This window comes from Parus major, chromosome 8 (genome assembly GCF_001522545.3).
Source record: "Parus major isolate Abel chromosome 8, Parus_major1.1, whole genome shotgun sequence".
NCBI lineage: Eukaryota > Metazoa > Chordata > Aves > Passeriformes > Paridae > Parus > Parus major.
The window spans coordinates 1,252,981-1,267,126 of record NC_031777.1 but is presented as its reverse complement, the minus strand read 5'-3'; the positions used below and the strand labels follow the sequence as shown (position 1 = coordinate 1,267,126).

The window sequence follows — 14,146 nt, the reverse complement described above, 5'->3', positions numbered from 1 at the left end:
GCGCCGCCGGCTGCCGGCCCCTCACGGGAGGGATCAGACCCGTCCTGTTCGCTTGCGAGGGGTCTGGAAATGAACGAAGGAGCTGTGGGGGTTTCCCAACCCCACCCCCCTCCCTAAATATGTACACAAAAGTTAAGTTTCTAAACTTGAGACGCTGCGCGGTTCAAGCTGGTGGAGGCTTGGCTGAGAGTGAAAAGTGACCTGACCTCACTACAGCACAGGCAGGTGGGTTGGTATCCTTTACAAAGTATTCTGTATTTATTTAATGCTTCTTATTTTGAAACTGATATGCATCACTGCCCCCTCCTGACAAATTAAAAAATGTTTTTTCAATTAATCAGCAAGTTGTTTTTGGTGAGAGCTACTTCAGGACGCTGCGAGCAGCAGGAGTGAGGGCATTTCATGTTCACAGAAAAGCACGGCTGGGGTTGGAAGGAACCTCTGGAGATCATCCTGGCCAACCCTTCTGCCAAAGCAGGGTTACCCAGAGCAGGGGATGCATCCAGGTGGGTTGGGATGCCTTCAGAGAGGGAGGATTCTCAATCTTCCTGGACAGCCTCCTCCATCACGCTCAGCACAAAGAAATTTCTTGCGTTGAGGTGGAACTTGTGTTTCAGTTCATGGCTGTTGCACCTCATCCATGGCCATGAATGACACCACAAACAGTCTGGCACCATCCTCTTGGCATCTGCCCTTGAGACAAAATATGAATTGATGAGATCTCCTTTCTTCTCCAGACTATGCTTTCCCAGCTCCCACAGTTTCTCCTCATCAAGAAATGTTCCAGACCCTGTCTTCAGTCACTGGTCCTCAACTCCAGCTCTTGGCTAAGCCCAGCCTTAAGGCAGCCTTGGTGTTTTGAAACATAATCTTCCTTTTGGGTCACTGACACACAGATGACACTGCTGTAGCTCCAGCCTCAGGCAAAGTGGCTGCAAATAAAAAATCATGTTGGAAAAGTTACACATTCAGCCAGCACCTGAATCCTCTGTCCCTTTATCTTTTCTCCAAGCCACTCTAAAGAACAAGCAAACAGCATCATATCCAAGAGGTCTCAGAAAGGATTTTAATGGGCTGTAGTTTTCTGGAGTACTCTTTACTGCCCCATAACGTACAATTGAAAATTCTGTCTTACCCAGAGTTGTGGGGTAATGCAGAAATAAATAACAGACAACAAAGCTTTTTTTTTATTGTGGCAAAATATTAAGCATAATTACTTAATGTCTACTGATCCCATTAAAGACTAAGAATTTTTATACTTTCATAATCTGTAACTGAGCAGAATGAAATAATTTGTGGAATCCACACAGTGCCTGCCTTTGTTTTAGCAAAAAATGGAAAAAGAAAAGTACCCTGTGAAATATGAAGTGCTGCCTTAGTGCAATGAATTTACAGAACATTGCTAGAACATAACACCTTTGTTACTAGGCTTATTCTATTTTTATCACAGTAATATTGTCATAAAGAAAAAAAAATACAGCTACCTAATCAGAATGATAATTCTCCAGTGATTACAGCAGCTCTCCAGATAAGCATAAGCCAAACATTAAACTCTGCAGCTATATAAATAGTCTGATATTTACTGAGCACAAAGTGCCTGACAATCTCCATTTATTTCACTGTGAATTTATCTTATTTATCTGGTCACATATGCCTGTGAATGGAGTCTACTTTTAGGCACCTATGGAAAATAGGCCAAGGATTACAAGATGAGAATGATACAAAAGAATGTGAGAACTGAAAAATATGATTAAAGGGACATTTATTCCAGTTAAGTTGCCATGATGTTTGGGCTAAAATTATCTGTTTGTCAGGACCTGAAGGGACAGCAGATCCTGGAAGAGTCCAAGTGGAATATCTCAGCTTTGTAGGTATTGAGCCACCAGCACTGCCAAGATCAATTCTGTTGGTCAGTGACAACCAGCTGATGCTGGGTTTAAAAAACCACATGGCATAAACACCAAACCCCATGTATTTCATGGTAGATTGTTCTAAAATTAAATTGTAGAGTACGTGCTGCCTGAGGTTTTGTTCTACAGCCTTGCCCTGAGCTTCTGATGTTGTTTTGCACAATTCCTCACATCCCTTTGCTCATAGTGTGATGAGGTTTATGGGATGAGGCTCTGGAGATCCCCTCACCTGCATGGTAGAATTATATATTGGGAGGAGGAAAGAGAGGGTGTATTTGAGGCAGAAGAGTGATCAAGTTGCAAGCAGAAGCTGGAATGTGCAAGATTTTTGTGTTTCTACTTTTTTTCTTCTTTGGAAGGTGACTTTGGGGTTTTTTTTCTTAGAACAGCTGTAATAAATATTGTTCTGGAGTCAGGTTGGAGAAGAGATTTTTTTTTTTTTGTAGTGAGGGAATGTAAAGAAGAGTGTGAAAGAGCATGGGAGTTACAGAGAAAATCAGAGTAGGAAGAGGATGGTGGAGGAAGTTACATGAGGAGAAGTTGGGCAAAAGGAGTGAAGCAGGCGGGGAAAAAACAAGAGGAAGGACAGAACTGTGCAGTGTTCTCATATTGTATATGTAGAATAAGCACAGATGGAGCAACATTTTTATGCAAATACCCCCAAATTTATATATTTTGTTCAAGCTGCAGACAGATGTTATTAACCAGATGGACAGAATACACTCAGTGACATTGGAGCAACACCCACCACATTGCCTCATGGTGAACTTGATCTTATTTCTTCTTGTTTGTTCTCTTAGGATTGAAAAGTACTGATACTAACAAAAATGTGTTTCCATTGTCTTCAATGAGCCTTTGGTATATGACAAGACTGCATGTTGAAAATGTGTTGGGACTGGTTTCTTTTACATCACTGTGAAAAGAAAAAAAATCAACCAAAATAACCAACACTGTTTTTCTGTAGCAAATGGAATTGTTAAAATGTAATAGACTAATCTCTTGTGTCTTGTGGAGTTGAGAAACCAAAGCAACCCTGAAATTTGTAATTTATCCATCAAAGGTTGCATCTTGTTCTCAGGAAAAGAAAGAATTCAGTGGTTTTGTAGGGAAAAATCATGAATATGGGGCATTTGCCTAGACCCTGGAAAATGAACTGTGCATAAAACTCCTTAAGACTCTTTATTAGCTAAAATAAATTGGAGCACTCTGAAAGGATGTCTTCCAGGGAAACATGTTAGGTGATTAGACTGTGCAGCTCCAGGGGGGATGGAGATGATGCTGTTCTGCTGTGCTGTCACACAGTAAGGGATTGAGGAATGGAGGTAATAAACCCTGGGCTTAAAAGTTTATACTGGGAGGAGGAAGTGAGACGAAGCAAAGCAAAATCTGATACACAAAGGGAAAGTCTGGCTTAGCTCTTCTGGATGGAATTAATCAAGGTGATTCTTGAGTGCCTTTTTGATCAGCAGGGACAGTGACATCTCCTCAGGAGATGGGCATTTTCAGTCTTGCACATGATTGTACTGGCAAATCCTGGGTGCTTTAGTAATTCTTGAACATGAGACTTCACAAAAATGAGAACACAATTCTCCATGAAGAACTTGACTTGTATTTTATAATATATTTAATCCAATGCTGAGCTAATATGTCACCTTGCAACTCATTCAAAACAGGGAAGATAATTACCTGTAGGTTTCCATTGCTTCAGATGTTAAAAGAAACATCCAAAGATGTGAAAAGAAGCAGATCTCTGCATAAAGAGTTCACTGTAGAGTGAGTGTGCTGTTTCTCCTTTGGCCTATTGAAGTCAGAATTGCTGCCTTCCATGGGATTGATCTTTGATGATCTTGTAGCTCCTTCTGGAGCTGGGGTTGTGGTAAAGTAGCCATCTACATGAACTTCCAGTGTCTGACTCGAGACCAGGGAATTTTAAGAAAATTAAGAGGGAATTTTGCTGGGAGGAACACAAAGCAGCATGTTGTATATTGTCATAGAACCTTAGAATCATGTAGGTTGGAAAGCCTTTTAAGATCAAGCTCCAAGAATAAACCTAACACTGACAAATCCACCACTAAAGCACATCCCAAAGTGCCACACCTACCTGCCAGTATGTTCTGGCTGTGGATGTTCAGTATTTGTGCTGCACTAGGATTTGCATTTTCCATTTCTCCTCATTTTCTGGCAAACAGCCCAAAAAGATTAAATATAGAAGTATCCACACAAGAAGGAGCAGATGGCCTCTCTCTGTTCATGTCATCTTGTGACCCCTAATGACAATGAGGGGGATTTCTTGTGCAAAATCCTGGTTCTGCTGAAATCAATGAGAGTTTACCACTGACCCCAGTGGGGACAGAATTTCACCTCTTAATGTTTATTAGATGCAGCAGGCAGAAAGCAGACTCATAGCTATAAAGGCTGTGACATTTTATGGTTCTGACTCTGCAACCACTCAAGCACGTGCTTAATTTTGCCACAGTAATAAAGTTAAGCACTAGCTAAAGTGTTTTCAAGGAGGGGTCTCTTTTACACTTGAACAAGTCTATATTTCATCATAAATCAGGAATTCCTCCCCTTCAAAAGAAAAGGATTCTGCATGTGTTCATCAAATCGTTTCTACTTTGCACAACAATAATTGCCTTTTTTTTTTTTCAGTTTTTGTCCAAAAAAAAAGGCAATGGGAGAGCAAGGAATGAGTACCTCAGCTGAAGTGGTGTTGCTGTGGTGACATTTGACATAAGTAATTTCAAATGGATTCAAGAGGGGAATATCAATTTTTCAATATTAATCCTAAATACCTCAGACACTGGTTATTTCCTTAAAAAACTGAAGATTTTGCACAACACTTTACAGCCAAAATCTTTTTGTTAAGTCCTTAAACTCTCATGGACAACACCAGCATTGTTCTCCAAATCAGGGAAATCTTCTGTTTTTACAGATAGCAGTATTTTTGTATGTGTTTCCACCTAATTGTAGCCAAAGCACATAAGGAGTGTAGCAGAGTGGAAGTACAAGGAGAGGCATTCAAGCTAGATGAATTCAGACCTGAAATAAAGCATAAAATTTTAGTGGGATAGCACTTAACACATGGAATGACTTACCTTAGGATTTATGAGTTGATGCTTCTCCATTATTACCAGCCTTTATAACAGGAGTTTAAGAAAGAGAATGTGGGTGTGTGTAGAGTAAATCCTTTCCCAGGGTCTGTCCTGATGCTAATTTGTTTTATTCCCATCATGGAAGGAACCAAGCAGAGGGTGAATTTGGGTTTGATTTGGTGCACTTGCCCCTTTGCCCTGCTTGGTGAGGGAAAAGCAGGAGAGCATTTGGGGCACCTGGAAGAGGCTGTCAGAGGAGGATGGTGATGGTCTGGGGTGGCAACAGAAGGCCCAAGAGGTGCAAGGGAACATGGGGTGAAGAATATTCCTTCACTCTCCCAGCTGTGCTTTCAAGGAGCCTGGAAAGCACTGAGGGAAGGAAAAAACAGGGACTGGCTGGCTCATGAGTAAGAAAATACGAGAGCCCAGGAGTTCAGCTCTGGAAATTACTGGTTCTCAGGAGCTTCTGGGTTACAATAATGGAGGTTTTACAGTGCTGTTGAGCTGTGTGTTGAAAAAGCAATCCTTCAGCTTTCAACTAATTTAGTTACCATCTGTAAGCTGTTTAAGCCATCCCCTTTATTTCACTTTCCCCATTTAATTTTGCTCTGTATGCTTTTTCTTCATTCCACCTCCTACACGTGCATCTGTGAAGGCACAGAGAAGCACAGAGGTGTGTAACTGAGGGTTTTCTATAGAGCTGGAAACCACAATTATCACTGATGTTCTTTGTGGGCAGAACAGGGTAATGCTACATTGCTGTAACCCATCCTCAGACTGCTGGCATTTTGCTGTGGGGACCCCATGGCCTGTTCCTCACACCAGTGTGTTTTATATAGACACAGAAAGAGTGAAATACATTTTTTTAAAAAGTGTTTTGTGCTACACTTTTTTTTTGGCATTTGTTTAGATGTCCAAGTTTTATTTTGTACAAAACTCAATCTGCTGCTGGATTTCAGAGTTAGCATATTAAAGTTGTCCTTAGCTCACCCAGCTGAGCATCTCTTATGTTTCATGAGATTCCCCTGGGACCCAGGGGCATATCAGTTGTCATGGCAAGGCCTAGTGAGGTGAGTTAATTAGTAGCATTCCAACATATCCTGGGCTTTATTGGCTAGTAGTGAAGAATCCCAGAAGAAGGGAAGCACTGTAATTGTGCCAGATCCATCCTGTGTTTCCTACAGTTTTACTCTAGAATTTTTTTCATACATATTGTCTCAGTGCCAGTGCTTGTGGTCTCTGAAATTAAAAGCATTTCTCATAAAGGGGATTATGAGATTAAAAATATTGCTTATAAAAAGCACATTGATCCTCACTGGGAGGATGACAGACATAAAAACATCAAATTACTGATGTCACTAAATAAAACTAATTTAGAAGATAACAGTACATTTTTAAACAAATAGTGGGGATGTATTAGATTTACAAACTGCATGAACTTTCCTTCCCAGTGTGCTCATTCTTCATTTATCATTTTATAAGAAAACCCCTTAAAATAAAAGTTAGTCTCATACAAATGTCACTTGCTAGCTTTCTTGCTAATCCAGAGGAAATATTATCCTAGTGGTCCCTGAGGTCCAATGTCTAGGTGTTGGATACATGATAAACTTACTTGAAGCTTTCTCAGTGAGATATAGTCCTCTGGAGACAGCTGTGGATTTAATTTTTCAAGCTTTAGTACAACCTAACCTCTTAAAAATAAGATTTAAGTTTCCCTTGTCAGGTCACTTAAGAGTTTCTTCTTTTATTTTCCTATTTTTTTTTTTTTATTTCCCTCCTCTGCTACTTGCCCAGACTGTTAATCCCCAGCCCCTGGAGAAAACATTTAACCATCTCAAACCTTTCATGTCTTGATCATTTTTTGGTTCCAAAGGGCAACACACACACATTTGACTTTTGAATTTTTCTAGTCTGAGAGTTTATCTAGAAAGTATCAATGCAAAACAAACAATTTCCAGTCTTGATCATGGAGGTTTCTACATCAACAGAGGTGGGTTTTGCAAATTTTGAGCCACTCCCCTGTGTAAGAGCAGTATTTCACACGAAGAGATGTGGTTTTAGTCTCTGCAATCCATCTTCCTGTGTGTTTATGCTGTCCAGGAGTTGAGTTTAATCTAGTTTTCTTGCCCCTTGATATTTATCTCTTAGTGTTTCAGAAATGGTAAATTTAATGTTTCAAGGCATGAACAGAATTTAACTGGTGAGTTCCTGGTATTGAGAAACTCCACACAACTCAGAGACAGGTTAAGGATGAAGGCTGATCAAGCCAGCAATGTCACAGACACTGAAATGTATCTGAAATGCAAGGGATGTAACACTCCTGATACTTCTACTGATCCACAAAAAATGCTGTTTACAGCTCCTGACCCCCCCCTCACATCCCTGCTGTGTGCACAAACACACTCACAGGCTTCTGCCAGACTGCTCCTCAGGAACTAAAGGTGCCAGAGGTCTTCCAAGGTCACTTGTCATATTTGTTCTCTACAGTCAACTTTTCTTTTTTTTTCCCTTTCAGCTCATTTTGCTTTGACTTCCTGAGGAAATGAGTTTTATCTTGCCTTACCTATCCATGCTTTCATCAGGTTGCTTCTCCCTCCCCCTGAATAACCTCGTGACGCGTTGGCCAAGTGCAATCACCACTGAAAGCTGTGCAAGGAGTCTGCAAGTTAATTAAGTTTCTAGAGGTTTGTGTGCTCTGGCTGCCAGGTAGATGAGGGAGAGACCTGTGCTGAGGACTGTGCTGAGGGAGAGTTAAGCAGAGTTCAGCTCTTTGGCAGCGGTGAGGGGTCAGTCCCTCTGTGCACACTCTCCAGACAGACAGACAGACAGCACAGAGGAACTGCTGGCCAAGCTGTCCCAGAGCAGCTCCAGCCTGGCTGCAGCACAGGCAGTGTCCAGGGTGGATCTTTCCCAACAGATGGCAAGTGAGAGGAGCTATGGAGCTTATTTCAGATGGAGGCAGAAAGACACACATCTAAAAGAAGCTCTCATGTTGCTCTGTGGCTCACAGAACAATGTATTTTCCAGTTCAGTTCTAACAGTTTTGACTGAAACGATGTTCACCACCACTGCTGTGAAATGTGCTGCTGTATCAGATCAGGGAGACCCAGTATGATGTTAGCCAACAGCAGGGAGGGATCCACAGAGCTGCAGGTCTGAAAGTCTGGATCTTTACTTCTCTGCCTCTGCAAAAAGAGATGCAGATTGAGAAGGTTAAATGGTCTCTCTCGCCCGTGGTCTGCACACAACACTTCTTCCTACAGCTCTGTTGTTACCCATTGCACTCTCTTCTCTCTCAGGGTGGAGTTTCTCTTTTGTCAGGATGCTCACACTCCACTCAAAGGCTGTCTCATCCTGACATCACCACTTTCATGTCACAGCACCAGCATCTGCCATCACCACTTTCATGTCACAGCACCAGCGTCTGCCCTGGTTTTCCCACACTGGAGGGGCTTCATGCCTGGGCCTTCTAAGAGTTCAGGAAAATACCTGGTCTGGCTCTGTGCAGGAGCAGCACAGAAGTGCTAAGAGCTCACCAAAGCACATTTCCTACCTAATGGATTTAGGCTGTTTCCTAAATCTGCTGCCAGTGGCTGTCAGACACAGGGTAACTGGGCAGTAGCTCTGTGGTCTGAGCAGATGGGTCAGTCTCATGCCTTAGGTAGGAAGGATCCAGCTGAGAGGAAGTGGAAAGGCATGTTTTTTCTGGCAGTGTTGTGTGCAGAAGGAGCTTTGATGGTGTGGGTTGCCATCTTTCTTTTGCTTTGGAATTGAAAATAAATCCTTGAGAGACTTTCCACCAAAGCATTTCTGGCAGTTGCATGCCAGAGCTGAAAGACATTAAGGCTAACTTATCTCCCACTTGCCCAGTTCTCCCTGAGGGGTTTCTGCATTGCTTTTTGTGCTGTTTCATGAGTGTGCAGCATCCTTTTTATCCCTGCTCACCAAACCACGATCCCCTCTGATCACTCCTGAAAACTTTCTTTTTATGTGCAGTCTTCAATGGCCGAGGCAGGCAGTTTCCAGAGCCCCTTCCACCTTGGTTAGAGCTGTGCCTGCATTCTTAAACAGAGCTATGGGGGCACAGGAGCTGTGCACACTCACATGCACAAGGCTACAACAGGCTTGATCCTGCATTTTCCAAACTCCATAAGCCTCCCCACTCAGCCAGGAGGAGATTTTTGTTAGCTTTCACCTCAAGAAGGAGCTTTACCCTGCACTTGAGCCAACAGAGGGCAATAGACTCAAAATTCAATATTGAAATTAAATGCTTTTAAAAGATGGCTCTGAGCAGCCCAGCCCTTACTGTATCTGGCGTCACATATCACAGTGAAAGGCGGCATTCCACACTGGACCTAAAAACTTCTCAGGCTCCATCAATTAAACCACCACATCTGGGGTGGAAGAGACTCAGCAAGGAACTCTCACTAGGGTTCAATGAGAACCAGATGTTGTGGGCACAGCTGTCATGCTTCTTATCAAGAACAACAGAGCAGCCCCTGCTGCAGTTTCATCAGGAACCCTGCCCTTCCTTCCCTTCATCCTCAGCACTACTGAGCGTCCCTAACCAGAACCAAATAAAACCCTCACAGCCAAAGCGTTCAGGAGGCCTCCCCAAATATTGCTGTTTGTGTTAGCATACTGTTTGTGGATCTCCAAATCAGGGACTCTCACTGTGCTTGGGACATGATCTTCAAGCTGCCTCTCCTACTCAAGAGTGGCTTCACTCACTCCCTTTATAATATAATTTAGTGTTGGCACCAGGGCTAGAAGGATTAGAGGGAAAGAAGTGTGTGTTCCCTCCATAAGGATAGAGCTCTGGCCAATTTCAGTTCAGTTAATTTTAATATATTTACCCATAGGGCTCAGATGCCGTGTTTTGTTGCTTTAGATGGAATTCCAGATTGCTAAATTCCAATTGTATAAACGATAACAGATTGCTGCTGTGACTGCACCCATGAAAGCGCATGGGAATTGTGCAGGATATGCCCTGAAGGCTGTGAGTCATCTTGACCTACAAGCAGTGAACTCTGCTTTGGAAATGTGGTTCAAAGCAAGGGTTTCTCCTGAGACATCAGGAGTCCTGTCCTCCCAAGGTTGGGTCTTTACCCAAGGACTTGCTTTGCTTTGCATTTCCTTGCCACAGAATGATTTTGCAAGACTGACCGGTCTGCTGGAGACATTATTCTTGTTTGCATTTGTAAATCATAGACTGAAACCAACTCTACCTGAATCTGATTACAAATAAACAAATAAAAAATTAGCAAGGAAATAGCCCTGCTAACAAACCAAAACATTTTGTTTGGCCCAACACAGAATTTTTTTTCTGTGTGAGAAAAGTGCAGTATTTCAGTTTCTCATCAACCCAAAGTACTTTTTTTTTTTTTTTGTCAATTCCACAGTCAACTCAAAACTAAATTATTTCCACAGTAATAATTTTGAAAACTGCTGAATCTGATTGGACCCATTGTGACTAAGAGTTCTGGACCTCTGCAAGTCAGACAATTTGTGCATCCACTGTCATATTTTTGTTTTCCAGCCTGACAGGGGCGTTCACTGCTGCTCTGAATGAGCCACTGGAGCTGCAGCCAGAACAATCCAGGCAGCAGGCAGTTGTAAAGGTTACCAGCTGCCATCCAACCTTGCAGCTGCTCTTCACTGCCCTCAGGACTACACGTGTGCTCTCTGCCCGTGCCTCTTCTGTCAACATCATTCTGGACCTCTTAAAAACTTGTTGTCAAAGAGAAAACAAAAATTACTTGTTTTAACCACATCTATTCCTGACAGCATATGCCAAGCATGAGTGTGAGGGCGAGCAATGACTACAGAGGCCTTTCTAAGATAAAGAGATATCATACAGCAGTCCTGATGGCTTGTCTGTGTGGAAATTAGATTGCATACCAGGTGTTTTGTAAGCAGAACACAGTTATTTAAAGGCAACATTGACCCTTTGTGATCTCTGTGATTCGTGGAGCTTGTGCACATGTTTTTATTTTTCTCTTCTGTGCAGCTGATGTGTTTCAGAAGTAGCATGTACAGCTCAAATCATTCAGGGACAGGTGGTTACCTACTAATATGAAAGTAAGTCCAACTCCTCTTTAAATATCCTGATGCTGCAACAAGCCTTGGATCTTGCAGCAAATCATCATAAACCATCTGAAATATTATTTTAAATGAGTTGCTTAGGCAGAGATGAGCTGCAGGTGTTTTAACAAGCTGCTCTAACTGATCCCTCATTTTAATTTCTGCTAAACCTCTTGTTGCAGAGCTGCCTGATCTCACAGGAAGGAAGAGGAAGTCACACAGAGCAACTATTTGCTTACCCACATAAATACAAGCACATTCTTATTTTAGACCAAAAGCTGTTCAAGCCAATGACTTGAGCAGGCATTATGGATGTAGACTGTTATTTTAATTTAGTTTTCCCCACTTTATCCAGAGCTCTGGATTCTCCAGGGTCCCTACCACCAAGAAAAAGGCTGGGTAGCTGGCTTCAACTTCAGAAAGAGTCAAATGGCCATTTGGGAAAGGAAACTAAGGTTGAGGTGAGGGTTTGCTCACATTTCAGCAGTCACACCAGAGGTAGCATGGGTGTCATGGTGCCCATACTCAAACCCCACACTTCTTGTTAATGCAGGTGTGGGATGTGTAATAGTGCTTGAATTGTTCACAGCTTCTGGGTAGACTGATACTACTCCTGTTCAGAAAGAGACAGCATGAACCACTTTGTGAGTTGTTCTTATCAGAAAATATTAATATGCTGCTGTTGACAAATAGAAAATGAAGCATCCACTTTGTGGAAAAAAAAAACAAAAAAACCCAACCAACCAAAAAACCAATAAAAAACCCACAAAACCAACCAAACCCCCCTCCCCCCCAAAAAAATTAATTAAAAAACACAACAAAAAACCCCAAAACAAATCCAACCCTGCTATTTATGTGCTCACTATCACACAGTTCTGGGCAAAAATCTGTTTGATCTAAGCTTTGCCAGCAGCAGGAAATGCTCAGAAAGTGCTTTAAAAGGCTCAGTGCTCTTGAGATTCACTCACTAAGCTGCACTAGGACCAGAGGACCAAGGGTGTGCCCACAGCAATTTATAGATTACAGAGCTGCAACAGGGATTTGATCACATAAAATAATAGAAGTAGTGTTTATACAGCCTTCTGGAGATCTTCACTTTTTTTGTGTAGGGCAGGATTAATGTGAGTCAAAACCACCACTAATTTATCCAGAAGAGTTATAACCAACATTCACCCTAAAAACTAACCCTGGTTTTTTTTTTTTCTTCTGACACATTTGTATTGGGTGAGACCTGTACCATGGAAAATAAATGTGGGTTTCACTGTGCCTAACAATTCTTACCAAATTCAATTATTTTATTTGGTAAAGGCTTGGTCACCTTTGTGCTGTTCTTGAAAATGTGGTCAGATATTTGTCAGGAGGCTGCAGTGCTGCTGGGGATGTAGCAGCATTCCCATTGGTATTTGGAATATCCAATTTCCTGGCTGTGTTTATCCTGACTGATACTGCAGACATCTGGAACAAGCAGCTTGAAAAAGGGAAACCTTTGCTTGCTACAATCACAGTTAATTAGGACTCACAGTTTGTGTGGAGGCACATCCATGTTCTTTCTTCTGGCCTTCCTCTTGAGTGGCCTGAACTGAAGAACTTCTAGTGAGGGAGAGACACAGAAACAAAATCACCCTGCAAGATGTAAGAGGGAGATTCTGGATAATATCTGAGTTCCTTTGAAGTGAAAGCTGAACAGATTAGGAAAAGCACAATTGAATTAAAGCCACACCTTTTAGGAGTAGATATACTTTCACCCTGGCTAAGCAATTTCCTGGTGGATTTTTATTTATTTTATTTTATTTTTTTTCCCAATCCAGCACCTGCTTGTTTCAGAGGGCAACACTCCAGGGATAACTGTGAGCCAGTGCCAAGAGCCAGCATTTCTCACTCCCCTCTCGCCCGCCTCCACCCCCTGCCACACACCCCGATATAGAATGACAGCACATTGCCACAATTTAAATGACACTGCCTCTACCCCCTCGGAAGGACAGGTCCTCCAGAGAACACCAGCCACAGCAGCTGTCCACTCTCCCAAATAAAATCTTCATCATGGCTTATAAAGCAGCACATTTGGCCTTTAAGTCACGCTGGCACAAGACGGACGAAGAACTCTGTCGGCACAGCATGTCCTTTGTCTTGCACAAGGCAATCCAAAACGACTTCTTCAAGTGTTACCTTTATCTGCTGGAAAAGCTTCCCCTGGGTGAGTAGCCGTGGGCAGGAGTGTCCATGTGTGCTCTGGAAAGATGGATTGTGTCAGATGGCGGAGGGCAAACACCTTCCTGACAGTGAGGAGGAGTAGTTTGGAGAAACTCAGCTCAAGCAGTGCTCACTAAAGAGTTTGGAGCTGTGTCTCCCAACTTCCTCTAATCCAGTAGCCTGTTGTTTGACCTAAATACTCCACAGATTCCTAGAGGAGGGCAAGGGAAATACTTGCAAGAGTGAATGAGAAGTTTGGTTTCTGGCATCATTTGAGTAAAACTTGCTTTGACCCATTTGGAGCTTGGAAGGACAAGCAAAACTAGCAGAGCTGGCAGGTGGTTCTTTCTTTTACCTGTTACCTGTTTTGTTGTCATTCTGGATGTCTTAGCTCTGGTATTTGTATAGTTTTGGACAAGTGCTTGAAAGGTAGTGATTTACCTTTTTTTTCAGGAGTTCTTTGTTACACAGATCTCTGCAGCAGATTGGCTAACTTACTGTTTGCTCTCTGGGAGGAAAATGCTTCCAAAAAATTATTTCTAGACAAATTTCAACCATAGCCTCTGGTACAGAATGCCAAGAGGGTTTGGTGGGTTTTTTGGGTGGGTTTTTTTTTTTAGGATGTAGAAAATGAATGTTCATTTCTTATGAAAATTTGACTCTGAATAAGAAACAAAGTTTTCCTGTGAGAATAAAGCTAAAAAGTAGATTTGACTTGAGTCTGTATCACATTAGCATGTTCTAAGCAGAATTATTCAGCCTACACTTCATGTTTTCACACATGTCACAACTGTAGGGATTTTAAGATGAGAAGGATGAGCCTGTGCAATCTGTTTAAGTGAATTCTTGGGGTTTCCTTTCTAATTG

The 14,146-nt window shown here is 42.2% G+C and overlaps 1 protein-coding gene across 2 annotated transcripts in view; it reads left to right on the top strand.

Moving 5' to 3' along the window:
- Positions 1–6: 6 nt before the first annotated feature.
- METTL11B (methyltransferase like 11B) overlaps positions 7–14,146 on the top strand; it is a 29,969-nt gene continuing 15,829 nt past the window's right edge. Inside the window, exons 1-2 of one of the 2 annotated variants that reach the window (XM_015636706.1) lie at positions 7–225; positions 12,898–13,283. In XM_015636706.1, the coding sequence (XP_015492192.1) occupies positions 13,040–13,283 (244 nt within the window). In that variant the 5' untranslated portion in view covers positions 7–225; positions 12,898–13,039. The remainder of the gene's footprint in view (positions 226–12,897; positions 13,284–14,146) is intronic. The other variant, XM_015636708.1, reaches the window with a different exon arrangement.